At 36.1% G+C, this 22,080-nt stretch overlaps 1 protein-coding gene across 12 annotated transcripts in view; it reads left to right on the forward strand.

Moving 5' to 3' along the window:
• Window positions 1–18,432, forward strand: part of LOC107221359 (guanine nucleotide-releasing factor 2) — a 50,634-nt gene extending 32,202 nt beyond the window's left edge. For 2 of the 12 annotated variants that reach the window (XM_046733200.1, XM_046733201.1), the window contains exons 2-17: window positions 2,717–3,125; window positions 3,223–3,453; window positions 3,558–3,743; window positions 3,832–4,139; window positions 4,971–5,087; window positions 5,660–5,979; window positions 6,169–6,376; window positions 7,049–7,072; window positions 8,200–8,395; window positions 9,620–9,875; window positions 10,398–10,641; window positions 10,822–10,836; window positions 10,950–11,154; window positions 11,240–11,875; window positions 11,979–12,110; window positions 12,619–18,432. In XM_046733200.1, the coding sequence (XP_046589156.1) occupies window positions 2,717–3,125; window positions 3,223–3,453; window positions 3,558–3,743; window positions 3,832–4,139; window positions 4,971–5,087; window positions 5,660–5,979; window positions 6,169–6,376; window positions 7,049–7,072; window positions 8,200–8,395; window positions 9,620–9,875; window positions 10,398–10,641; window positions 10,822–10,836; window positions 10,950–11,154; window positions 11,240–11,875; window positions 11,979–12,110; window positions 12,619–12,757 (3,626 nt within the window). In that variant the 3' untranslated portion in view covers window positions 12,758–18,432. Of the gene's footprint in view, window positions 1–2,471; window positions 2,651–2,716; window positions 3,126–3,222; window positions 3,454–3,557; window positions 3,744–3,831; window positions 4,140–4,970; window positions 5,088–5,659; window positions 5,980–6,168; window positions 6,377–7,048; window positions 7,073–8,199; window positions 8,396–9,619; window positions 9,876–10,397; window positions 10,642–10,821; window positions 10,837–10,949; window positions 11,155–11,239; window positions 11,876–11,978; window positions 12,111–12,618 lie in introns of all 12 variants that reach the window. The other 10 variants (XM_046733202.1, XM_046733197.1, XM_046733199.1 and 7 more) reach the window with 10 other exon arrangements.
• The last annotated feature ends 3,648 nt before the right edge of the window (window positions 18,433–22,080 follow it).

The following is a 22,080-nucleotide window of genomic DNA, read 5'->3' on the forward strand; positions in this document are numbered from 1 at the left end:
GACGCAAGTGACAGGAGAAACAAACGATACGTTGATCACAGACACACAAAATTTTATAGAAAGAAAACTTCGCTTCTGTTTTGATTCCGAAAAATAGTGAGCCACTGGGAACCCATTAATGAACATTGCTGTACATAGAACATCTACTTTGGAAATGACGTTCGATGCGCAACCTAGTAAAGACCTCGATAGTTATTTTTTTTTCGATCCATGTTGTATCGAAGTTTCTTGTTCATTTTTATATGAACACTTCGTCATTTTCAAAATCCAACGTCTGTTGCGATGGATTCTCCATGTTTGAATAGGGCTCAAAAATTATATCATATTCTCCTACAATTTTCTGAATTTTTTCGAAGATTAGAAAATGAGTGGTCTGAGATAGCAATATTTCAGACACGAATATTTTGAACATTTTTTAAAAAGTATGGGCTTTGTTGTCGAACCAGTACTTTCGCAAAAATAAAATATTTGAATTGAATCGTAAATACCAGTTTCCGATCCTGATCGATACTTCGTGGAATGCCCCCCCCCCCCCCCACACACACACACACACACACACACACACACACACACACACACTCAAATCCCTTCCGTCCGTCTGTTATGTAGAAAAATACTCACGTGAATCAAAGTCACTGACAGGCAAAGAGTGAAAACTCTTGAAAACGTGGTGATTAAAAATTCGTTAACTACGCACGTCGTTTGATTTAACTTGTCCTGTTGAATCGACGAAAGGACAGGTTAACCGCTGGTTTCGGCAGTGCTGAAACTCATTCGTTTGAATCTTAACAAGGAGTTCGAAAGTGTCGAGCGTACAGTGAAACGTGTGTTTTAAATAAAATAAAACGGAGCTGTTACATGGAGTGGGTAATGCGACCGCTCGTGAAAGGGGTTTATATTATAGGTACTGTTCCGTATTTCCTTGTAATTTTTATTTTTTTTTGTAATCGACTGGAAAACCGGTCGACTTTTCATGTTCGTGCAGCGGTTACAGGGTCCAACCTTATCATTATTCAGATATGCCGTGCATAATATCTGGTAAACCGTCGTGGCGTTGAGCTTACGGCGATAGAATATCACTTGAGTAGTATCAATGCGATGAACATGGCGTGTGTATAAATTTAAAAAATTAAAACGCCCTACTGGGTGCGGTGACTTCCGGGTAATATACACGGCATTCCATTTATAGATATAAAACTGGATCGTGATTTTGTCCTTGACATAGTTTTCGACTTTACATGAGCGTCATCCCCATAAACTCATCTTTCCATTGCAGTCCCTAACGGCATTGGCAAATCGATAGCTAGATTCTCAGGACAACGTCAGGGAAATTTGTAATCCTCGAATGCTTGACCAGGTTGTAAAATTTATCAGGAAGCATACAATTCTAATCTCAGAGAGAACTCTAGAATAATAATTTTTAGGTTCACACGTATTTTCATTACGAGGGAATTCAATTCGATGGATTCTTCTGATAGAACAAGAGCACCGATAAACTTTTGAGTCCTGTAAAGAGTCACACGGAGAAATTTATGTCACATCATCTGACGGTGCGGGTATTTGCTGAAATGGTGGATTAAAATTTATAGCTAGTTCTCAGCGACGATACGATGCGTCGTTTCCCCCTTTTCCTGTTTCTTCCATGTCTTTCTGCGTCATCCTATCACATTTCGTTTCTTTTCCCATTCATATCCGCATAGCGTGCAGATACCATAAATCTGAAGTTTATGTCGGTTGGGGCTTCGAGTGGCAAACGAGATCGCAAAATCCCACAATTTTTCACCCTCAGTGTAGATCTGCAACTACATTATTCAGGCTTTGGCCTTTGATCGAGTGCATTCATTCACCTTGAGCGCAAACATCTATCGGGTTTTCTGCATGATTCCTGATGTGATAAACTAAATAAAATGTACGTTGTTTGCACTCTTCCATAGTTGCCACTTGACTCTGAAGTTTTTCCTTGTTAGGAATGTGAATGAAGCACTCTTACTGCCTTATCTTGGAGGAATATCCCGTCCACTGTATGACGTCTGACGGTTTTTATCAATCTCTAGTTCCTAACTAAAATCTCAACCGCGAATACATAATGGAATCAGTCCGCCAGTTGTGCAGTGATACAATACACGTCACGTTATTGTTTGATTCACATACGGCTTCGATCAAACCTCTTTTTTAATTATAAATTGGCTGTTACGGTCAGTTTGCAGCAGGCAAGTGTAAACAAACGAATTCAATTCGCCGTACCGCTAATTGTGACCCAGCAGTTAAATGGCCTGCAGTGGAGTGTCAACCTCTGTATATTGTATTCCAATTATTCCGAATACCTATCATATCAGGCGTTGGATTATTCAAAATGGCCGCAAAATTTATCAAATTAATAGTATTCGCATGTATCAAATCCGTGCTCAATGTTCAAATACTTACTGCATATTTTGTTTTCCGATGTTTCTGTTGTGGTAAATCTTTTGAAGGCATGGTGCCATCAAATGAACTTGATGAACCTACAAATTGTGTACCTTTTTGACTGACAATGTATTGCGCAACTTACCTGATGTAACTACAACCGGAACTCTTGATGTGAATTCGCAAAGTCACTTGGAGTAATTTATCTTCCTGAAGTCTTGAGGTGTTCACGAGTAAACGAATAAAGGTGACGCTTCCAGTAAGTTGAAAAGATTCCCCGTTTAATAACGAAAATCTTTTACCGATGTTGTAGAAGTCGAGGAAAGGCACAGCGGGAAGGCTCGGGGCGGTAAATTGGCACGACGAGCGCGGTCCTTCAAGGAGGACTTCCTGGAGAAATTGTCCCATATGCGTTCCCCCGGTGGAAGTAGCGGCAGCGGGGGTGGGGCTCCAGGAGGCGGCAGTAGGACCGGGACTCGCGCCGCCTCGCCCTCGTCCCCCAGGACGTCCCGGGACAAAAACACCGGCGGAGATCCTTTGGAGAAGAACCCGCTCCACGATCTGCACAGCCATGTCCGACAAGTTCAGCTAGCGCTGTTGCACTTCCGAGACGTTGTGTCGAAGAACAAGCTCGAGATGCTTCCAGGGAACGGCACGATCGTCCTGGAAACTGTCACCACGATACACACTGTTTTGAAATCCTATCTGCTCTACGAGAACAGGTGATTCCTCGATTCCGAAGGTCGCCAGGAAACTGGCCAAATGGCTTCTGTTCGGAATACAATCTTGATACTTCCTTTTCTTGCGTATCCGGTATAGTTCGACCTTGGGATCGGCTACGAATCAAGTTTACCAAGCATTGGCACAACTGTTGAAGCTCTGCGACGACGTCTTGCTTCATGGTGACCAGTCTTCGGCTCTGGACAGCGACAACGTAACCCACGTGATCAGCTTGGTCGAGGAAGCCGTCAAGAATCTGGTCAGTCTGGCGCAGGAGAAGATATTCAACAGGCAGAAGCCTGCGCCGATAACGACGAATAACAGGTACAGGTACTGATTGTGTCATTGACTGTTTGTGTTGTTCTTGTACTCTAGACAGCCTTGAGTTCTTTCCAATCAAGCGCTGACCCATTCCATTGCATTCATTACCGCAGAACTTCTGGATTTGGAGCGGAACTCATGCCACAACGAAATTCCTTACCCGACATTCCACTCACTCCGAGAGAAAGACAGATTCTGGAACAGACTGCAACCGCCAACACTTTGGTTCGAAGCTCGCACAGTTCCGAATCCATACTCAGGGACTCTAGTCCGCCGCCTAAACCACCGTTGCCGGATAGGTACGCTTCATTCAACTATCGTTAGCTTCGTAGCTCGCAATCTTTGCTGTTGTTGTTTCGACAAAAATCGACTTGGCTACCGTTGCAGGACCAACGTATCCGCTTCCGAAGAAAACAGCTCCGCTGGACCACCGCCGCCACTTCCGCCGAAGAGGAGAACTCGAGCCCAGCAGCTACTCGATGAGTCGGAAACAATCCTTGCGTCTAGTCTGGACAGGGTTTCCCTGCGGAGTCGGTCGCCAGAGGACTCCTCGTCGCTTCTGAGCGCTTCGGCTGGAAGTCTGGATTCTGCCTTGAATCACTCACGGGATGAAGATGAAATCCGCGCCATCATGGGTCCCAATGATGAGTCTCTTAATGACAGTATGGATCTCAGTCTGATGGCTACAATTCAAGGTGTGCTTCATGGGTATATTATCACGTGAAGTCAGAATCTCTTCACTTAGGAAAATTTTTCGTTGAAGTGGGTATCCCTTTCGCCGATCGATTCCTCTTGCGAATTATCATTCGTATTTGAAGTTCGGAAATGAATGCCAACTCTGACGCTTCCGAAAGTAGTTACCATTTCCATGAAACCTGATCCCAGCAGTCACCATATAAGTAAAGAGGAACAGTGTGCCGGTGCTTAGTCAGCAGTGGAGTTCGGTGCACAGCCTGTCCAAGCTAGAACGTCAGTCCGTGTGTTTCTGCCTTGAAGTATCAAACGATTTGTTGGAGAGAAAATATTATGTCTCATGGTAGACCCACGCTTATTACAGATTACTAATACGTGTCTTAAAACCAGAATTATTCTAAATTACAATTATCTTCTAATTACTGCATTTATATACTATTCAAGGTTTAGTGTGAAATGAATAATACGTGTGATACATACAGGCATAAATTCTGATCAAGCAGTTTGTCATAATATACTAACACGACGAGGGTTTATGCATTTGAATGGCTATTTCATACGAAATTGGATTTAGAAAACAAAAAACGACTCAAACTAACTGCCCAAGTAAGTGCTGCACAAATAATCGGCAGACATTATCGAAAAGCACAATTCATTTGAATTCGCAATTTTATCAAGTTTCAACTGTTCACTACGAAAGCATTAACGAATTACTTTTCCGCAATATTGAAGTACGCCGTATCTAATTTTATTGCTAAAACAACATGCGACGGTTCAACATACTCTGCGGAATTTAATTTATGCTAAGGTCGATTTTTATTATACTTTTCCAGGCATGCAGGTGAACGGCAACACAAGCTGTGGATGCTGGGAAAATTCAGAACCAAATCTTCCTAGCACAATGCTGCTGGGTCAGCAAACTCCACAAGATATTCTTCACCCTTTTACTGGTAAGTACCATTCAATTGTGATGCTTGTGTGAGAATGTCAAATTGCACTTACCGATTTTGGAAATCAAAATTGATTATAGCCTAACGAACCCATTTCGTAACCTTGTCTGTAGGAATGTACAAAATCATTCAGACACTGTTGGTGTGGATTGCGAAAGTAGCAAGAGGGGGAAAAATTTCAAAGCTAAAATTACGCAAGAATCTCTAAATAGCCACAAGTTCAGGCTACATGTGGGCGTTTAGCCAGTCGCTATTACATCTATGAATGAGTAATGTCTTATATATTTTGGCTCCGAGCATTTCAGTTGTGTTGTTAATTGTGTCGTGTTTACACATGTCACTGTTCGACGCGTACTCAAAGTAAAGTTCAAAATGACTTTCAAGACTAATTCAACATGGGAAAACGTGAAATTATTCTTTCGTGAGCAGCGAATTTTATACTGCTTTGGTGTTTTGTTTATTGTTGTTAGATAGCTCGATAGGTCGATACATAAAAAATTTGAAGAATAGTTTGTTGAATGTATTAAATTGAATATAGACATTTTGAAATAATGCAATTATAATTTTTTCAGGTATAGAGGGCAAAATGGAACGACTATCAACGCAGACTCAAGAGTCTGGTTTTGCATCAATGCACTCGCAGCGTAGTTCGTCTCAAAGTTACACGACTGCATCCAGCATGACTTCGAAAAGGTCTTCACAGCAAAGTAGCATAAGTTTTAATTCACAATCATTCAGTTCTCAACAACAATCGTTTTCCCAACAAAAAATATCTGCGGATAGTAACGGATCGGTTTTCTCTCAAAGGACAATCACAAGCTCAAGAAGCACCCATTGCACCACAAACATCAGCGGCAATGGGGATGCAGCCTTGCTTGAAAAACTGGTAAATGTGGGTGTTGTGAATTGTTTTATACTTTATAATTTTCACTTATATCCTGCTTTTCGTCGGCAATAAATATGTATGTCTGCACGACCGCCTCAATCCCGAAATTAATACTCTCTGTTTCCTGTCTGCAGTCAATTATACTTTCACACCATGACTGACAAACTTGTGCAACTCGTTACATATTTATTACAGGAACTTGACGGCGCTAGCAGACCGGATATGAACGGTATACCACCAGCCCTTCCAGAAAAGAGGTTGAGGCGTCGTAAGGAACGGCAGCCTTCGCAGTACGATAATGTACCTGAGAATGAACATTTGTCAACATGCAGTTTGCACACGACCAACAGCGATAGTCCAGACACAAACAAACCACCACCATTGCCCCTGAAGAAACGGCACAGTAAGTTTCATCGCTCGTGTATTTCAAGCAATATTAACGGTGATCATATAAAACCACGTATCTTGGGCTCCTCTATACCTGTTCAGTCATTTGTATAATTTTTGTTGGAATCTTTTAAAAAGTTTGCGACACTGTTTTTACATGGTCACCGTTTCTATTTTTCGCTTCTTTGTTATTCGGATATCTTTACCAAGGTGATATGTACTTTAGCTTGACGTGTTCATTGATTAATGTACATTTTTCAAATACTTTCTGGAGTCTCAAGCTCTGCAAGCTCTGTTATTATCCAGCGAGAAATGTCATTGGTCTAAAGATGAGCTGCTAGAATTGTCAATGCATCATCCACATTTTTTGTAACATGATGATCGAATTCACTATTTGGTCGTATCTGCATCTGAATATTAAGGATATAAATAAATAGTTGGCTGTGACTTTGTGACATAGAATTGGATTATTTTTCATTTTTACTACTTGTATTTGAATATATTCGCTCAGTGTAAAGTGTGTTCCAAGGATTCTGCGCAGATGTTACAAGGCAAAAACAGTTTTATAAAAAATCATATCCATTAAAATTGTCACAGAGAATGACCTCAAAAGTATAAAAGAGTACTAGAAAAAATATATAGAGTTATATATTAGGTGAAAACTGACACGTTATTTTGTATCCCTCAGTGTTCCAATCAGTGGCATATTCCGGTAAGTGGGATCTCCGCCCACGCACCCACCCACAGCAAAACACACCCTCACGCTAAGTCTTGATTTCTTCTCATAAGAAACATTTTGTTTGGATTTTCATAACGGCTTAATAGCGGCATGTCTTGCTGTTTTTTGGTTTGATTTTACATAGTGAATATTGTAGCATAAATTGGCGTTTGACATTGATTTTGCATTTTCATTAATATATACCTTCAGTGTTGTTGCTTTTATTTGTAATTCATCTCTAGCAAATTACTAAAGTGCTCAATATTATAATGAAAGCAAAACACTCGGCTGTGATTAACGTTCTTCTAAACCCAGATTATAATGTCTTAAAGTTCTAACAAATTATACGATTATGATCACATCTCTTATTGCCAGTGGAAACGATTAAAAAATTGAGATGTAATTCTCTGCAAGGAAAAACAAATGAAATTTGGTACATCAAGTGAAAGAAAAGAGGAAAAACAGGAAGACGTGGAATGAGAAAATTTGTTATACTCTATCAAATTTCTGGTTACTATGATTCCCAATACCTAGCTATTGATTTTCAGGAATTTGTATAACACAGTGTAACTTATATACATCATATCAAATTAAAAGACTTGCCATCTTAACCGTTGATCATGTGGGAGTGATGATTGTTCCTCCAATTAATTTGACCTTTACCCAATAGCTACTGGTTTGATGTTAAATTGTCGGTCAAGTCAGAATTCAGTACTCTCAGCTACAGCAATTGCGTAGCAGTAATGCTTGAATAATATCTGAAGGAATCGTCTAAATGTAATTTATAATACACACATGTTAATGTAGTAAAAATTTGGCATATCTGATTTTTTTGTGTCACTCGGTGTTACCTATTCTACGTACTGGAACCAGATACACTGCAATGCTCTTTGTAAGGTTACATCGTCATGCTAGTAAGTCTCTTGCACTACACATTCATCCTCATCATTATGCATCGCATCAACTTCTTTCTCAGTCAAATAAAACAAATTTTAGTGTATGTTCACAACATAGTCCAGAACAAGACATGCGATATAATATACGAACATTCGTGTTAACTATAATGTCACACTGCGCTCGAATCTTGTTCAAACTGTCACCCATATTCATTTCACTTTCAGTTATGGCTTACATGGAGATGTTCGGGAACTGCGCTCACAGCAACAATGACTTCATATCTGGATTGGGAACGCGGCATTCGGTAGCCGCTTACAATTCCATGCAAGCCGAATGGCAGCAACATGAAATGTCGCTAACCACAACGCAGTCCTGTTCTTTCGTCGCGCATTCGACTACAAGCACTCACGACGCCACGAGGTAAGTGTCGCAACTTTCATAGGCAGTGTCGTACGTTATCCATTAAAGATAATTTTACTTAACATATTCATCTCAAAAGAATGACCAACAATAATCAATTTTCGATTAAATCGATTATTTTTTGCCGATTAATTGAATATAATCGATTATGTTTCAAACTCGACCGACTCGATTACTTTTTCTCACAACGGCTTTTTTGATTTTTACTCTCATAAACGATATAATACAATATCAATTTATGTAATTGAACTATCAATTATTATCATTGTGTTACTCACTAAGTACCTATTTGATATAGTAAGTGAATGATATATGAATAGGTATGTTCACCTGAAATTGAAAAATATTTTGAATGGAACTATAGATTACGAAAAAATCTTTTCATCATTAAGACTACATACTGAAATTTACAAAATTTCGGTTTCAAATGCAACGTTTCAAAAAAATATGAAATAATCAATTAATCGATTCATTTTTACCGATTCAGTTAAATCGTGTTCCAGTATTTTTTTGCACTCGATTAATCGATGCATCGATTATTCTTAGCTTAGTGGCCACCGCTACCATCTCAAATAGATCACCTTTTCTTTTATGTCAGAGAGATAATATGAGTCAAGTTCATCTTTGATCTTTATCTACATAAATCTACTGTCTGTATTTATCTTGTTTTACGGTATAAAGATAATATAAAATGCTTACTGAAACGTAGATCACACCATTTGGAATCAAGACTCTGAAGTTATTTTATGAAAATTAATATGGATTTCAATGAAAACGTATTTCTGAAAGAAACTGCTCTGCAATTTACAATATTGAAAAAATTAATCGTTTGATGCAAACAAATAATTTTTGTGGGGACAAAAAAATATTCTGTTGCTCAAATTACATTTTACTTTCATTACCTCAAAAAATCTACACTGTCTAGTTGTTACCATGAAATCTCTCATTGCCTCGACAAAAAATCATGCGTAGTAACATTTTTCTTTTTCATCACCTGCGAAGGAATATTTTTTTAAATCAACCATTCTTTTTCCCAATGCCTTAAGAATATCCTATTTCATCGTTATCTTTTTGATTATGTAGATCAAATCTTATCTCGATGAATTGACATTTGAATAATCTTATCTTTTCATGCAGATAATGATCATAATCATTTTTTACAACGCTGTAGTTATAGATGTTAAAAATTTAAACATCTGAAATTGAAATTCTTGTTTGTTTCAGTATTTCGGTAACCGTACCGCCGCTAATAGAGGATGTTATGAATAATTATAGTCTACCACCAGCATTACCACCAAAAAGGTCCCGGTCCATCAAATCGAACAACGTTACTCCTCCTCCAGTGTCGCCAAAGCCAGTTGTCAGTATGCAAAAGAGCTTCTCTTCTGACGCAGCTACTGTACCAATGAAATCTGCCGAGCTAGTCGTGCCCAGTGCAAAGAAAGAATCAAGTCCTTCGTCTCCAAGTGCAGCAGCACTGGTAATATTTGGACACTTTTCATTAAGCGCATCGAATAATTTGATACGAGTTAACTAATAATATGCGATTCGATTTTCGATTCAAATAATTCGAGTGCTCGAATAATTACAATTTTAAGAATAATTTGAGTTTTGATGTGGTTCGAGTTTTTCGAATCATTTGATTCGAGTTCGGATAATTTCAATCATTCAATTGAAATTCTGAATCCTTGATTCTTATTCTGTTGACCCATAACAAAATATCTGTATAATTAATACGAAATTACATTGCCTGCTAATTCTGAAATTTGGCAACTGCTCATAATTATTGATCTTTTATTTAAAATTGAATTATTATTTATCAGAAATTGCATTGCATTTTCATATTAAAGAAGTTTGACAATCGCCACTCATTCAACTAAGTACTTTCAAAACAGGCAAAAATATGGAGAACTCAAGATTTGAACTGAATAATTTGAAAGAGTTGAACAATCTGGCCAGTTGCTCTCCTAAACTTTTGCTTACATTTGTGTTACATTTCCAGGTCAATAACGTGCCACCGGAAATCACATTGCCGGCTTCTCGGCCAGCTAGCAATGCTCTATCAACAATTTCTGTTGATGAGAATACCCTAGAACTATTGGATGTAGATCAAGACGAAAGTATTTTGGAAGAGTTGGACATCGGCAAGTATTTGGTATTGAAAAAACCAGAGGAAGACGGGCCTGACATACGTGGTGGGCATCCCGACGCTCTGATCATACATGCCACTAAAGCCAACAAAAATGGTAAAAACCTTGAACAAGATTAATAAATATTGTAATGTTCTTGAGTCGTTAAGTTTAAAAAATAATCTAAAGATGTTCAGAAAAATCCAAAGACAAAGTTGATTTCATTTTCATCCAGACTTGTGAATATATTACAGTCTCAAAATTAATGTTCAATCTATTTATTGCACGCGGCAATAGATGAAAAGGAATCAGGTTAGTATTTTGTGTTCTGGCTGGACGTTAATTATTGTAAATTATTTGATTGGACCTTAGAAAATATTGTACATCTAAATTCTGAATCATGATACGAACAAATATTTCAACAGATTTGTCAAAATACTCCACTTTGTGTGCAGATTTCCTGTACCAGGAAGCATTCTTAACTACATACAGGACATTTTTGTCGCCGCTGGAGTTGATCCAGAAGTTGCATAGAAGACATCAACGATTTTCCTGTTTTCCGGATGTGTTAAAGCAGCGAGCAGCTAAAGAGGCGTTCTCTCTACTGGTCAGAGTTGTTAGCGATTTGACGTAAGTTCGCGAAATACGTGTGCTTCTGTATTTTACCATTTGTTGACAAAAACGACTTGAATAAATATTTGTTGTTCACTCTCAGGATATCAGATCTAGATGACGTGCTCCTTCAAACGCTGATGGAGTTCGTTCAGCAACTAGTATGCAGCGGGGATCTAACAATGGCCAAAGCTCTGAGAGTAAAAATATTGGAAAAACACATGAGGAAGCAGCTGCAAGCTACTCAGCCGATACTATCGTCCCTGAGTGTTTCAACAAGACAATCCTCCCTACTGGATTTCAAAAGCGAACAGATCGCTGAGCAGATGACCCTCCTCGATGCAGAACTTTTCATCAACATCGAGATACCAGAAGTGCTGATTTGGGCGCAGGAGCAAAACGAGGAGAGAAGTCCAAACCTGACGAGGTTCACGGAGCACTTCAACAAAATGTCATACTGGGCGAGATCCCGGATATTGGAGCAGAACGAGCCGAAGGATAGAGAGAAATACGTTGTCAAGTTTATAAAGATAATGAAACATCTCAGAAAAATCAACAATTTTAATAGCTACCTCGCGCTTTTGTCAGCACTGGATAGCGCACCAATCAGGAGACTCGAGTGGCAAAAGCACATTACCGAAGGCCTTAAGGAATATTGCGCTCTAATTGACAGTTCCAGCAGCTTTCGAGCCTACAGACAAGCCTTAGCTGAGACTCAACCACCATGCATTCCTTACATGTAAGTCAATTGTCGTTTCACTTCGCGTGGTTCTTCTTCTTTTGGTTCTACGAACGGAGAAATATCAGTTTATCGAATGATCCATTTTCTGTTTCTCTTTCAGAGGGCTTGTTCTGCAAGACTTGACATTTGTGCACATTGGAAACAGCGACTTGTTACCTGACGGTACGATTAATTTCTCCAAACGGTGGCAGCAATTTAACATTGTAGAGAATATGAAGAGGTTCAAGAAAGGGTATGTCCATTATGATTTTACATAACACAGGTCAACGTAATTTATATGTCTGACTAACGCACAGTTTGTTTCTCACTTCTTTCACCTCAGAAGTAAATGTAACGAGAAGCGCAGTGTTTTCAAATTTATAGAGAGATATATATGTAACTAAATTAAAGCGACTGCGGGTGGTCGTTTATACAAGTTGAGAAAACATTTTAAGTATCACACAGATTTATTTTCAACAAATTTACACAAACTCTTAGGTCGTTCAGTTTTACTTATCTCTTACAATTATTGACGGAACTGTTTGTCCGTATTAGCATAATATCTACGATATAATTACGATAACAAATTTTAAGTTATCTCTGAACATTTTTTTCCATTATTCTATACGTAAACATCAAGAAAATACCATTTGTAACCCAGGCACAAGAAAATATCTTATTTGTTGACCAGTGTATATCTCGATTAATATCTCGAGTAATAGAATTCTTACATATTGTGTCTTCTCCCGTTTTCCTCCCAGGATGTATACCTTTAAGAAGCAAGAACGTATAATAGCGTTCTTCAACAACTTCGATGACTTCCTCTGTGAGGACTCTATGTGGCAGATCTCTGAGAGCATCAAGCCCCGGGGGGGTAAGAAGACTCATTCGCAAAACTAGAGCTTGTCTAACCCTTTCACAGCGTGCGTCTCTCATCATTAGACGAAAAGTACTAGCTTAGGATATTTATAATATTTATTTAGGTACTCGGATATACTGACTTAAAAATTATTCCTATACCGTGAAAGGGTTGGCTTGAGCATGTTATAAGAGATCTATTCCATTTGTACAGCCTCCGTGAGGCTGGTCTTTAATTTATAGGATAAATATAAGTTTAAGTATATACAATATATACAATTGTCTACATTTTCTTCATCGTAGGATATATGTTGAGCTGAGTGTATAAATTGAAGGACGATGAATTTTGCTGTGTTATTACAGATTCGAGCGTTTAACTGAGATTCCGGAATTCCTCAAAGCAACTAGCTACAAAGCTAGATATTAAATTATAGAATCGTTTTCTTCTCGATATGAACTCACAATCTATAGCATTACTTAAATTTCATTACTGTTGTGACTTGGAGATAAAGTTTAGAATCGCAATATAGGTGAATCGCACGTACATAATTTTGATCAACATATTCCAACGTATAAATAGATTCCAAGTTTTTTTCCCAAAATTTTTCCACGCATGTTCTGTTTGGTGGTGAATTGGCGGATTACTGTTCTTCGAGTTTATCAGAAAATGAAATGTTGGCGACTCATCCAGTCCGTGTATACAGCTTCAGCATGAATGCATACGTAATTTTAAACACAGCTTTAGTGATGCTTAGCGTGTATAGTGCTGATTGAAAACCCCAGAAATTACTCTATATATATATATATGTATACATATAATTATGTTCTATTATTTATTTATTTTTGGATCGTCGTAGGTGTGTAAAACAATAAGATTTTTTTATTACGCAATATGGTGTAAAAATCAAACGACGAATACATCAGAGATGATGAAATTTGCTAAGACATTTTTCTAATGTACGACACAACGAACGTATGGTAAAAATAAATTGATAATACTCTGATGTGTTTGTCGGTGATATGTAATTTTAATAGATGTATGTAAACGTCCATTGTCTAGCTATATACATATACGTAGATAGGAAAGTTTCAATAATCAACACCAGGATGTTGATTACACAAGGAAGAACACCAATGACGTTGATTAATGTAGAGCCATTGTAGTCTCGCTCTTCTGCATCAAATTGTGCAGAGATCATGACGCATGGCACGACTGAGAGCAACTGTTACATATACTATTGTATATGATTATAGGTAACGGTTTAGTTTGTTATTATTGATTTTCTTCATTTAAAAAAAGAAAAAAAAAACCATGATAATTCAAGCTTTCAGCTTTAAGTGAAATCGCTATGTATAGGAATTTAGGCGAATCAAGTGTTACGTAAACCTCACTGTTATGACAAACATTGATATGCATGAGGATTTCTATTCGGTTTTACCAAGGTCACAATTCTCACTTTTGTTGTAACATGTTTGGTTTTTGTCGTGTTCACTCACTGTTCCGAACTTAAAAGTCATTAAGACACAACCATACCCATATATACACTCATACAAGTCATTTTCGCAGGATGATTCCTCAGTTATTAGAATTTAGTTTTAGGTGAAATTATACCTTCGGCTTTTATTTTCTTTAGTGTGAAATAATATTTGATTTACAACAAACTCTGAAAATCAATGCAAAGCCGAAATCAATTTATAAGTTGTCTTACAGCGGTCATTTTGATTTAGCGCCCAACTACGAATCCCCCTGATGAGATGTCAACCTAAAGTAGTCGGATGTTATTTCACGCTGAACAATTTTATCGCAGAAATAATATTTATATCAAATATATGATGAATATATTTTCATTTCCAAGAATTCACTCTATGAATATAACGTGTAATAGTATACATGTAGTAGAAAAAGAAACAGGTACGGTTGGCCCTGAAACTTTGGATTATCGAACCACTCATAAATCTGAAAAAAATATAGGAAACTCTTCATAACATTACAAAAATTTTGAGATTTGGCTGGAAGTGGTATCTTTATTGACTTGGGAGTCTTTAATTATTTACTACCCAGTTAAAACTCAATTTACTACTATAGATGTTTTGAGACACTCTTATAATGTGAGTACAAAATTGCAAAAAATTCTAGGAAACATTGGAGATTCTGAGTCCCTGCCAAAAGTGGATTCTTCATTTCAAAAAATCGTTGATATTATTTTTTTTTTTTTGACATTCTCTTTTTCTCTAAGAGTCCCAAAAATTCGAAGTTAACGGCTTTTAATTCCGGAATATCGAGAGATATCGAGAAACAAAGAAATGCGCGTAATTGTCTTTCGGAGTACTATTACGTACTGTAGTTACAACAAAATTGAAAAAGATCATCATCCGATGCTCTAACAATAAGTGAAACCGCATGCAATTCCCCATATACATATATTATATATAATGGAAACGCATACAAGTCTTTTATGCCGGATTCTCCGATCGTAATGGAACATTCTCATCGATATAGTCGTACCAAAAACTTGGCAATATACAGTACTTTTAGGAGTTCAATCATTTCCTCTGACTTATATGTACCTAGATTCGAACCTGATCAATTAGTATCCCATTGATTCTGAGGGAAAAAGCATTAAAGATTTCACCTCACGACGCGCATTTCATAGATACTTGTAGTTACAGTGTGCCAAACGATAACACTTTTGATTACGCACTGTGTATCTTGTCGTAAAATTATACCTACAAATATTCTTCACGGATCTAATCCGCATAAAATGAAAGCACGATTATAATTTCTTTCATTAAAATCACGAGCAGCTTTAAGACTGTGGGGTTGTGTTTAAGGTGTTAGCCGCTTGAGATAGAATAACTGATCTAACTACAAGTATATTATACCGTAATATCTATAAATATATGTACGATATAAAGAGTAAACCAGTGTGAATCGTTAGCACAGCATACATAATGTTATCCAGCTTAGATGTTACAAAGATGTTCTGAATTTCAATAAGCGATTTCCCCCGTTCTCGCCCTTAGACCATGTAATGCACTCGATGTTCGAGGTTTTGCGTCAATTTATTGTCCATTGCTGCACGTGTGGACTTTTGCAAAATATTATTATAATAACTGATCAATATGGAGAAAATGATAAGAATCATAGATCCAGCCGAAACGTGAGTTACGTTATGAATGTATATATATTATATATATATATATACTAAATGAATTGATATAGCTTGTATGATGAGTGTTGTAAATAATTTCACTGTATATCTCTAATCATATTATTTTAATCTGTATAACGAATAATCTGTAAGTTGTAAATGTATACATTAATTAATTTGCTGTCGGTGAACTATTATTATTATTATTATTATCATCATCATCATCATCATCATCATCATCATCATCATCATCATCATCATCATCATCATCATCATCATTATAATTATTATTATTGTAATTAACTGTTGACGCATAACATCGAGAAGAGATTTTTAGCCTTTATAAGTTTGATGCAATTTTTGTGATGCCATATTAAATTGTAGGAATAATATAATTTAGTTGTAAAACCAAGGCTCTTTATATTATTTTTATTTAATGAAAATTATTAAAACATGACAAAACTTTTGCTTTATGTGTATCTACTTTCAGTTTGTCGCCCTCTTTCACGATTCGTTTATTTTCTGTAAATCGATCATGTTATTCTTTTCAGTTTAGTTGATGAGATTCCTGTGCGTATACTTATCATTGGATGATCAACCTGTGTATGTACATAAATTCGTGAAGTGAATGTGTATGATTGGAAACTTGAGTATTTCACGCAACATTTAACTTGAAAGGCCTACAACTTTGGTACGTTTTAAATATATATTATGTATGTACTCTTAACTCTTATACATTAGAGGTAGATAGATATAATAACTTCAAGAGGCACTTTTTACCGATTCATTACTATTATTAATACATAATGATGGTGAATGATGATGTTGATAGGCTAAAAGCAATTTGAAACACTTATTGTTCAATATTGACCGTTTGATTTTGCAAAGCTCAATTTGAAACAATTATTGTTTAATATTGACAGTTTGATTTTGCAAAACTCGTCGTCGGTGCCTGATGTTTACCAGAATTGTTTACGTTCTGGAAACAAGTTGATGATTACGAATCTGTATACGTTTCTTATAACTAGCGAAGCTAAATTTTGTCTCGATCGTTCAAATTAATATTCTAGCTAACCAAAATTCTAATTGAACTACAAATTTCAAAGTAAATCAGATTCGTTAAGCAGCCAGATACTTGTCATTGAAAATATGATTTTTCTCTGGTTAATAATTCAACATAGGACCTCCGGTCTTTATTTATAATGATTAGATTGTTGATGTTGAATTAAGTCAGTCTAAATGTTTAAACAAGCATAAAAGCATAAAAGTGAGATTAAAAAATTGAATGTGCAACGAAAATTGAACTTGGTCTTATTACACCAGTTGGGAAAAAATTTTAGAAAACATTAAGATACTCTAATAATCTTACCATTACTGTTTCATTATTCTGTAGCAGTTTGAATAATAGTTTCGTCTTTATACGTGACTATTAATTCAATGTTGTCCCGTTTCTGTATTGGATATGGATATGATATTGAGCATGAAATCTTCTGCAACCTCTACGTGCTTTTGCTGCAGCTTGATGTTGTAGATATACTTAAACTAGTTAATTCTACCCCGGAGTAATTATTAAAACAACAAAGTGTACGAATTGCCTAAACTTAGCCGAAGCCGCGGCTTGCTATTAATTATTGTATTACGTAATTAGGGATACTGATCGCATTCTTCAATGAATTCAGGCTGTTCCCTTTTTCACATTGTTTATCATTGTAACAAATAGAGCTACATAATTATTAATCTGCATAATTAAAATAATCGTTGCATTTACAATTAGCAAGAATATTGTCACTGTATTATTATCATTATTATCGATGTCTAACCAACATTACTAAAATCATATACACGCATTTGTGTGGACATTATAGATGCATACATACATATACGTGTATAAATATGTATCGACATTATTTATATTTTCCAACAAAGCATTTCATTATATCCAATCAGCAAATTCCTACCGTTGAATTATTTTTCGGAAAATGTAAATAGTTTTTGCGTATGTATGCATGTATAAATACGAAAGATTCGATGGTAACTACTAAAAGTAAAGTAAGCATGAAAATGTTGAATTAACTACGCAAGCACGAAAATCTATAGCAATAAATATTTCGACAGGATGGGAAAAAGGATTCGATTTTACTTGGATATTAAGCAGCTGAAATATCAATTACTTAATATAGAAGCACATATCCACTTTTTTTTACAGCAAAAATAATTCATTCACCGATGTGAGAAACTTAAAGACTATTGCTGATGACGTGTACGTGAATGATCGATTTATGTAGCTTATAAAACAATTATAGTAATTGTAATATTTCCATCAGGCCTATCAACCCCGTTTTTGTCAGTCTTGGGATTTATTCTGTATAATATTCATTATATTGCGGACAACGATCTGAATCATTCATGATAAATCGTGTTAAAATATCGAAATATTGCACACAGTGCAGTAAAACTAACATATCCAATTCTATCCATATAGTGCTAATGCCATTGTATTTATACTCTGAAATTATAATTTTACTGGTAGTATTGAACATCAAATATACAGAATCTTTTTGTGTAGTTCGACCCTGATCAAATTTTTTGGGAGAATAAAAGCTGCACCGATTCAACCGGCGGTTCAAGTTTTTTGCAATATCATGTACTTGTAAAACGAATGTCTGATTATGATAAAAAAGCGGGACTGTGTATTGCTACTTATTATAAGAATGTACTTCTCGCAGCCTTATATACTGTATTACAAGTAATTCAATGAAAAAGTAGATAGTGAATAATAACACTAATAATTGTGTCAGTGTTTTCAGATATATCAACAGCAGAAAACAGTAGTAAAAGTGAAAATAGTAGCAACATTTTGATGTATACACACCAAAATATTATGTTCATCGCAACTAGAATGATCATTCATACGTTATATTATTATACATATAAATATTGTAACTTATATTTAAATGTATCTTAAACGATTTAAGTTTTGATGTTGAAGATGATATTAAGTGATATTTTGTATTTATGATTCATTATAGGAGTGTAAAAATAAACCATGCAGATAAAATGGTCACGATGGTCAGAAAACGACGCAAGTAACTTACATAAAATTTCACTCATCTGTCCTGCGATCTAAAAAATTAGGGAAAGCCTAACCTTACACAATTTTATTGGTAAGTGTGTGATATTTTTCAAAATTTAATTCTCTATCAATTCCATTTTTCAATAATGTTCTCACTCATGTCTTGTAAATGTGTAAATCTTCCAGTATATAGATAATTTCTCTTTTGTATAGCCACATAATTAAATAATATGTACGAGAGAGAAAAATAAATAGTTCTTAAGAATTGAATAATTTGAAATTTATTTCAAACATACTATTTTCTGTCTTGGCGAGTTTGCGGTGAAAATAAAATCACCAATTTTGTAAGAGAAAAAAAAATACGATTAAAAGTTTATAATCATCTATCTCTACAATATATCGAACTATATGTAACGCACACTAATTGATATTTATTTAGTGAAACAAAAAATCCTGAAATATTTGACATAATACAAGACAGAAAAAAGGAAGAAAGAGTATTCTGAAAGAACAATTGAAGCGCACCTATAATGATTTTTCGTTGGTATGTTACCCGCAAGTTTCATTACGTGGAACCGAAAAGAACGTATTGCTTCCGATTTGCATCTCTGAAAATATGGGCATGTGTAATTTCGCGCGGTGAACAGAGGTATGCAAACAACGCCATAATAATATTGCTAGGAAAAATGTAATAAATCATTAAAATTATACACTCGTTTTATTCGACATCAATTAAGAAATTTAAAATCCTTTATTAACAATTCTTTAATACAGCTAAATTTTTCAAAAACATCTTGCGATCAATTTTCAAAAACCATCTTCACAGCCTTCTAATGGCTTGATCCACACACATTACCAATTTAATGACATTGCCAATTTAATGTCATAATGCCGAAATGATAATATTTAACTTCATCTCAACATACGCCTGATGCTTTATACTTTCATTTCTGCATTACAATTATGTAGATAAGCGTATAATATCTACATTCACAAAACGATGCTTGTATGAATTTTGTGAGGCGCTGACGAATTTCGTATTCAGCCGGACAGTGCGAGTAACTTAATTTGCGGCCGAAAAATTTCAACCGCTAAATAGCCGGTTTTTGAACTTTACTCGAAATAGCCGGTTATTCTACGCAACCGTCGATGTATCCTCCCGTCTTCTTTTCTGGGTCTTCCATAATCGACGCCTCTAAAGTTGAATGAGTCAGAGGCAATCAATAGCATTCGTTCTGATCCACAATATCAAGAGAAGAAAAAGAAAAAAAGAAAGCTGACGGACACTGACGTTCACAAATACCTTTTTTTTTTTTTTTTTTTACTCTTACCACGATCGCCAAATGGTCAGAATTCGTTTGTGCGTCGGCGGGCTGTTATAAAACAGACCTGATAAAATGTTGCTGACTCGATACATGCTGATTTCGAAAATCCGCCCGTCACCGTATCCTGTTTATTCGCTCCGCGCGGTGACTGTCCTGTGGCGATTTGAATACATGATAGCAACAAGTGGGGAAGAAAAGAAACGGTGATGTTTCAACTTCACGTCTTTACTGTGGAATCGCACGACTGGCTCAGTTGTTACATTGCAGAAAATAAAAACTTGTTTACAGCCCGAAAAAGCAAATTCCTTGATTCAACAAAAGCCTTTCTTATCACGGTCGAGTGCAGCATTGATTCGAGTGAACCTTTGGAGAAGTTTCCAAAATTGATTCAGTTAAATATCAATCCAATTTGTAGTTTGTGTATTGTTCCTCTAAGTCGCATGTTCGTTGATAGAAACAATTAGGTACTTCGAATAAAATGAGTACATGAATCTAGCCAATAGAATATTTACAACGATCGAATACCATACTTTGTTGATCTAATCGGAGCTTATTTAGCTTAACTCGTTGTATCGGTTGCACTAATTTCTTTACGAGGTAAAAGAAACACCACATGCCTTGAAACAAGTAGAGACTATATTTATCGTAACATCGGTACAGTAGTGCTATAAACGGATACTAGGCGGTGAACTCTCTCGTTACGGAAATATCTTCTGAGGTAGTTATAAAACCAGGTAGTCGGCTAGGAAGTTACGTACGGACAACGCAAGACAAATTTGTCATCAAACTTATTACGAACGAAGAAAGCACAATACCAAGTTTCGAGGCGTCGAAATCGATGTTGAAGATAAATAAACAAAATCTGTTGACACATGTTCAATTTATACTTCTTCGGAAACAATAAGTTTGCGGGTATTTATCTATCAAATATCGAGTAGATCCCAGAAAATTTCGAGTCGACAGAATTATAAATGACATCATGAGAAGAATACGTTTTGTGCGCTTCAATGACTCTAATGTTCAGTCAATGCAATAAATAATTGCAACAGTAAATTTCATTACCACAATATTTGTGTATTTGAAACCACGAATAAACTCTCGACACTCTCACAGGTAATAATTTTATTATCTACTTCATCTACAATATAAAATACCTCGATCACAGCATTCACCGTTCACAACCTTCTGAAAAAACAATAATAATTCACTACACGAACAGACAATCACGCGGTCTTTCTAAGATATAATCACGTCTAGCATCGTCGACCATATAAGCACTTTAAGTTGTTTCACCATTTGCGAAACACAACAAACTCGAACAGGTCGTGGCCCATGACGATCAGCGCATACGTTGTAATAAATATCGAGTTTTTTCGAACGTCAATCTGGAGGCATTGGCTCGAAACCAACTGGAAATATTTGTAATGCATACACTAATGTGTTCAGTCGATTGGGCTAATTATTTTTCAGGTATATTTTTATGCCATTAGCTTTAAAGTTTCTCTTATTCTCTAAAAAAAAAACTATGTTAAATGCATTTCCATTCATGTGGCGCTAAGCTATTTCCCTGTACCAAATTTAATTGCTAAATTTAGTGGCAAATCTGCCCCTGGATGCAGTTTCGCTATTTGAACATCTATATTCGAAATCAATAAAAGCGTCCATCATACATACACTTTCAAACAAGTATATACACAAGAAACAAGTATATTGACGACAAGATACAGAAATTTTATGGACCCGCCAAGTACGTAGCTCTTAATGGAATGATGTTTCGATATCACTGCACGAAAAACCAGGGAACAGGTGCTTGGC

This window comes from Neodiprion lecontei, chromosome 2 (assembly GCF_021901455.1).
Source record: "Neodiprion lecontei isolate iyNeoLeco1 chromosome 2, iyNeoLeco1.1, whole genome shotgun sequence".
NCBI lineage: Eukaryota > Metazoa > Arthropoda > Insecta > Hymenoptera > Diprionidae > Neodiprion > Neodiprion lecontei.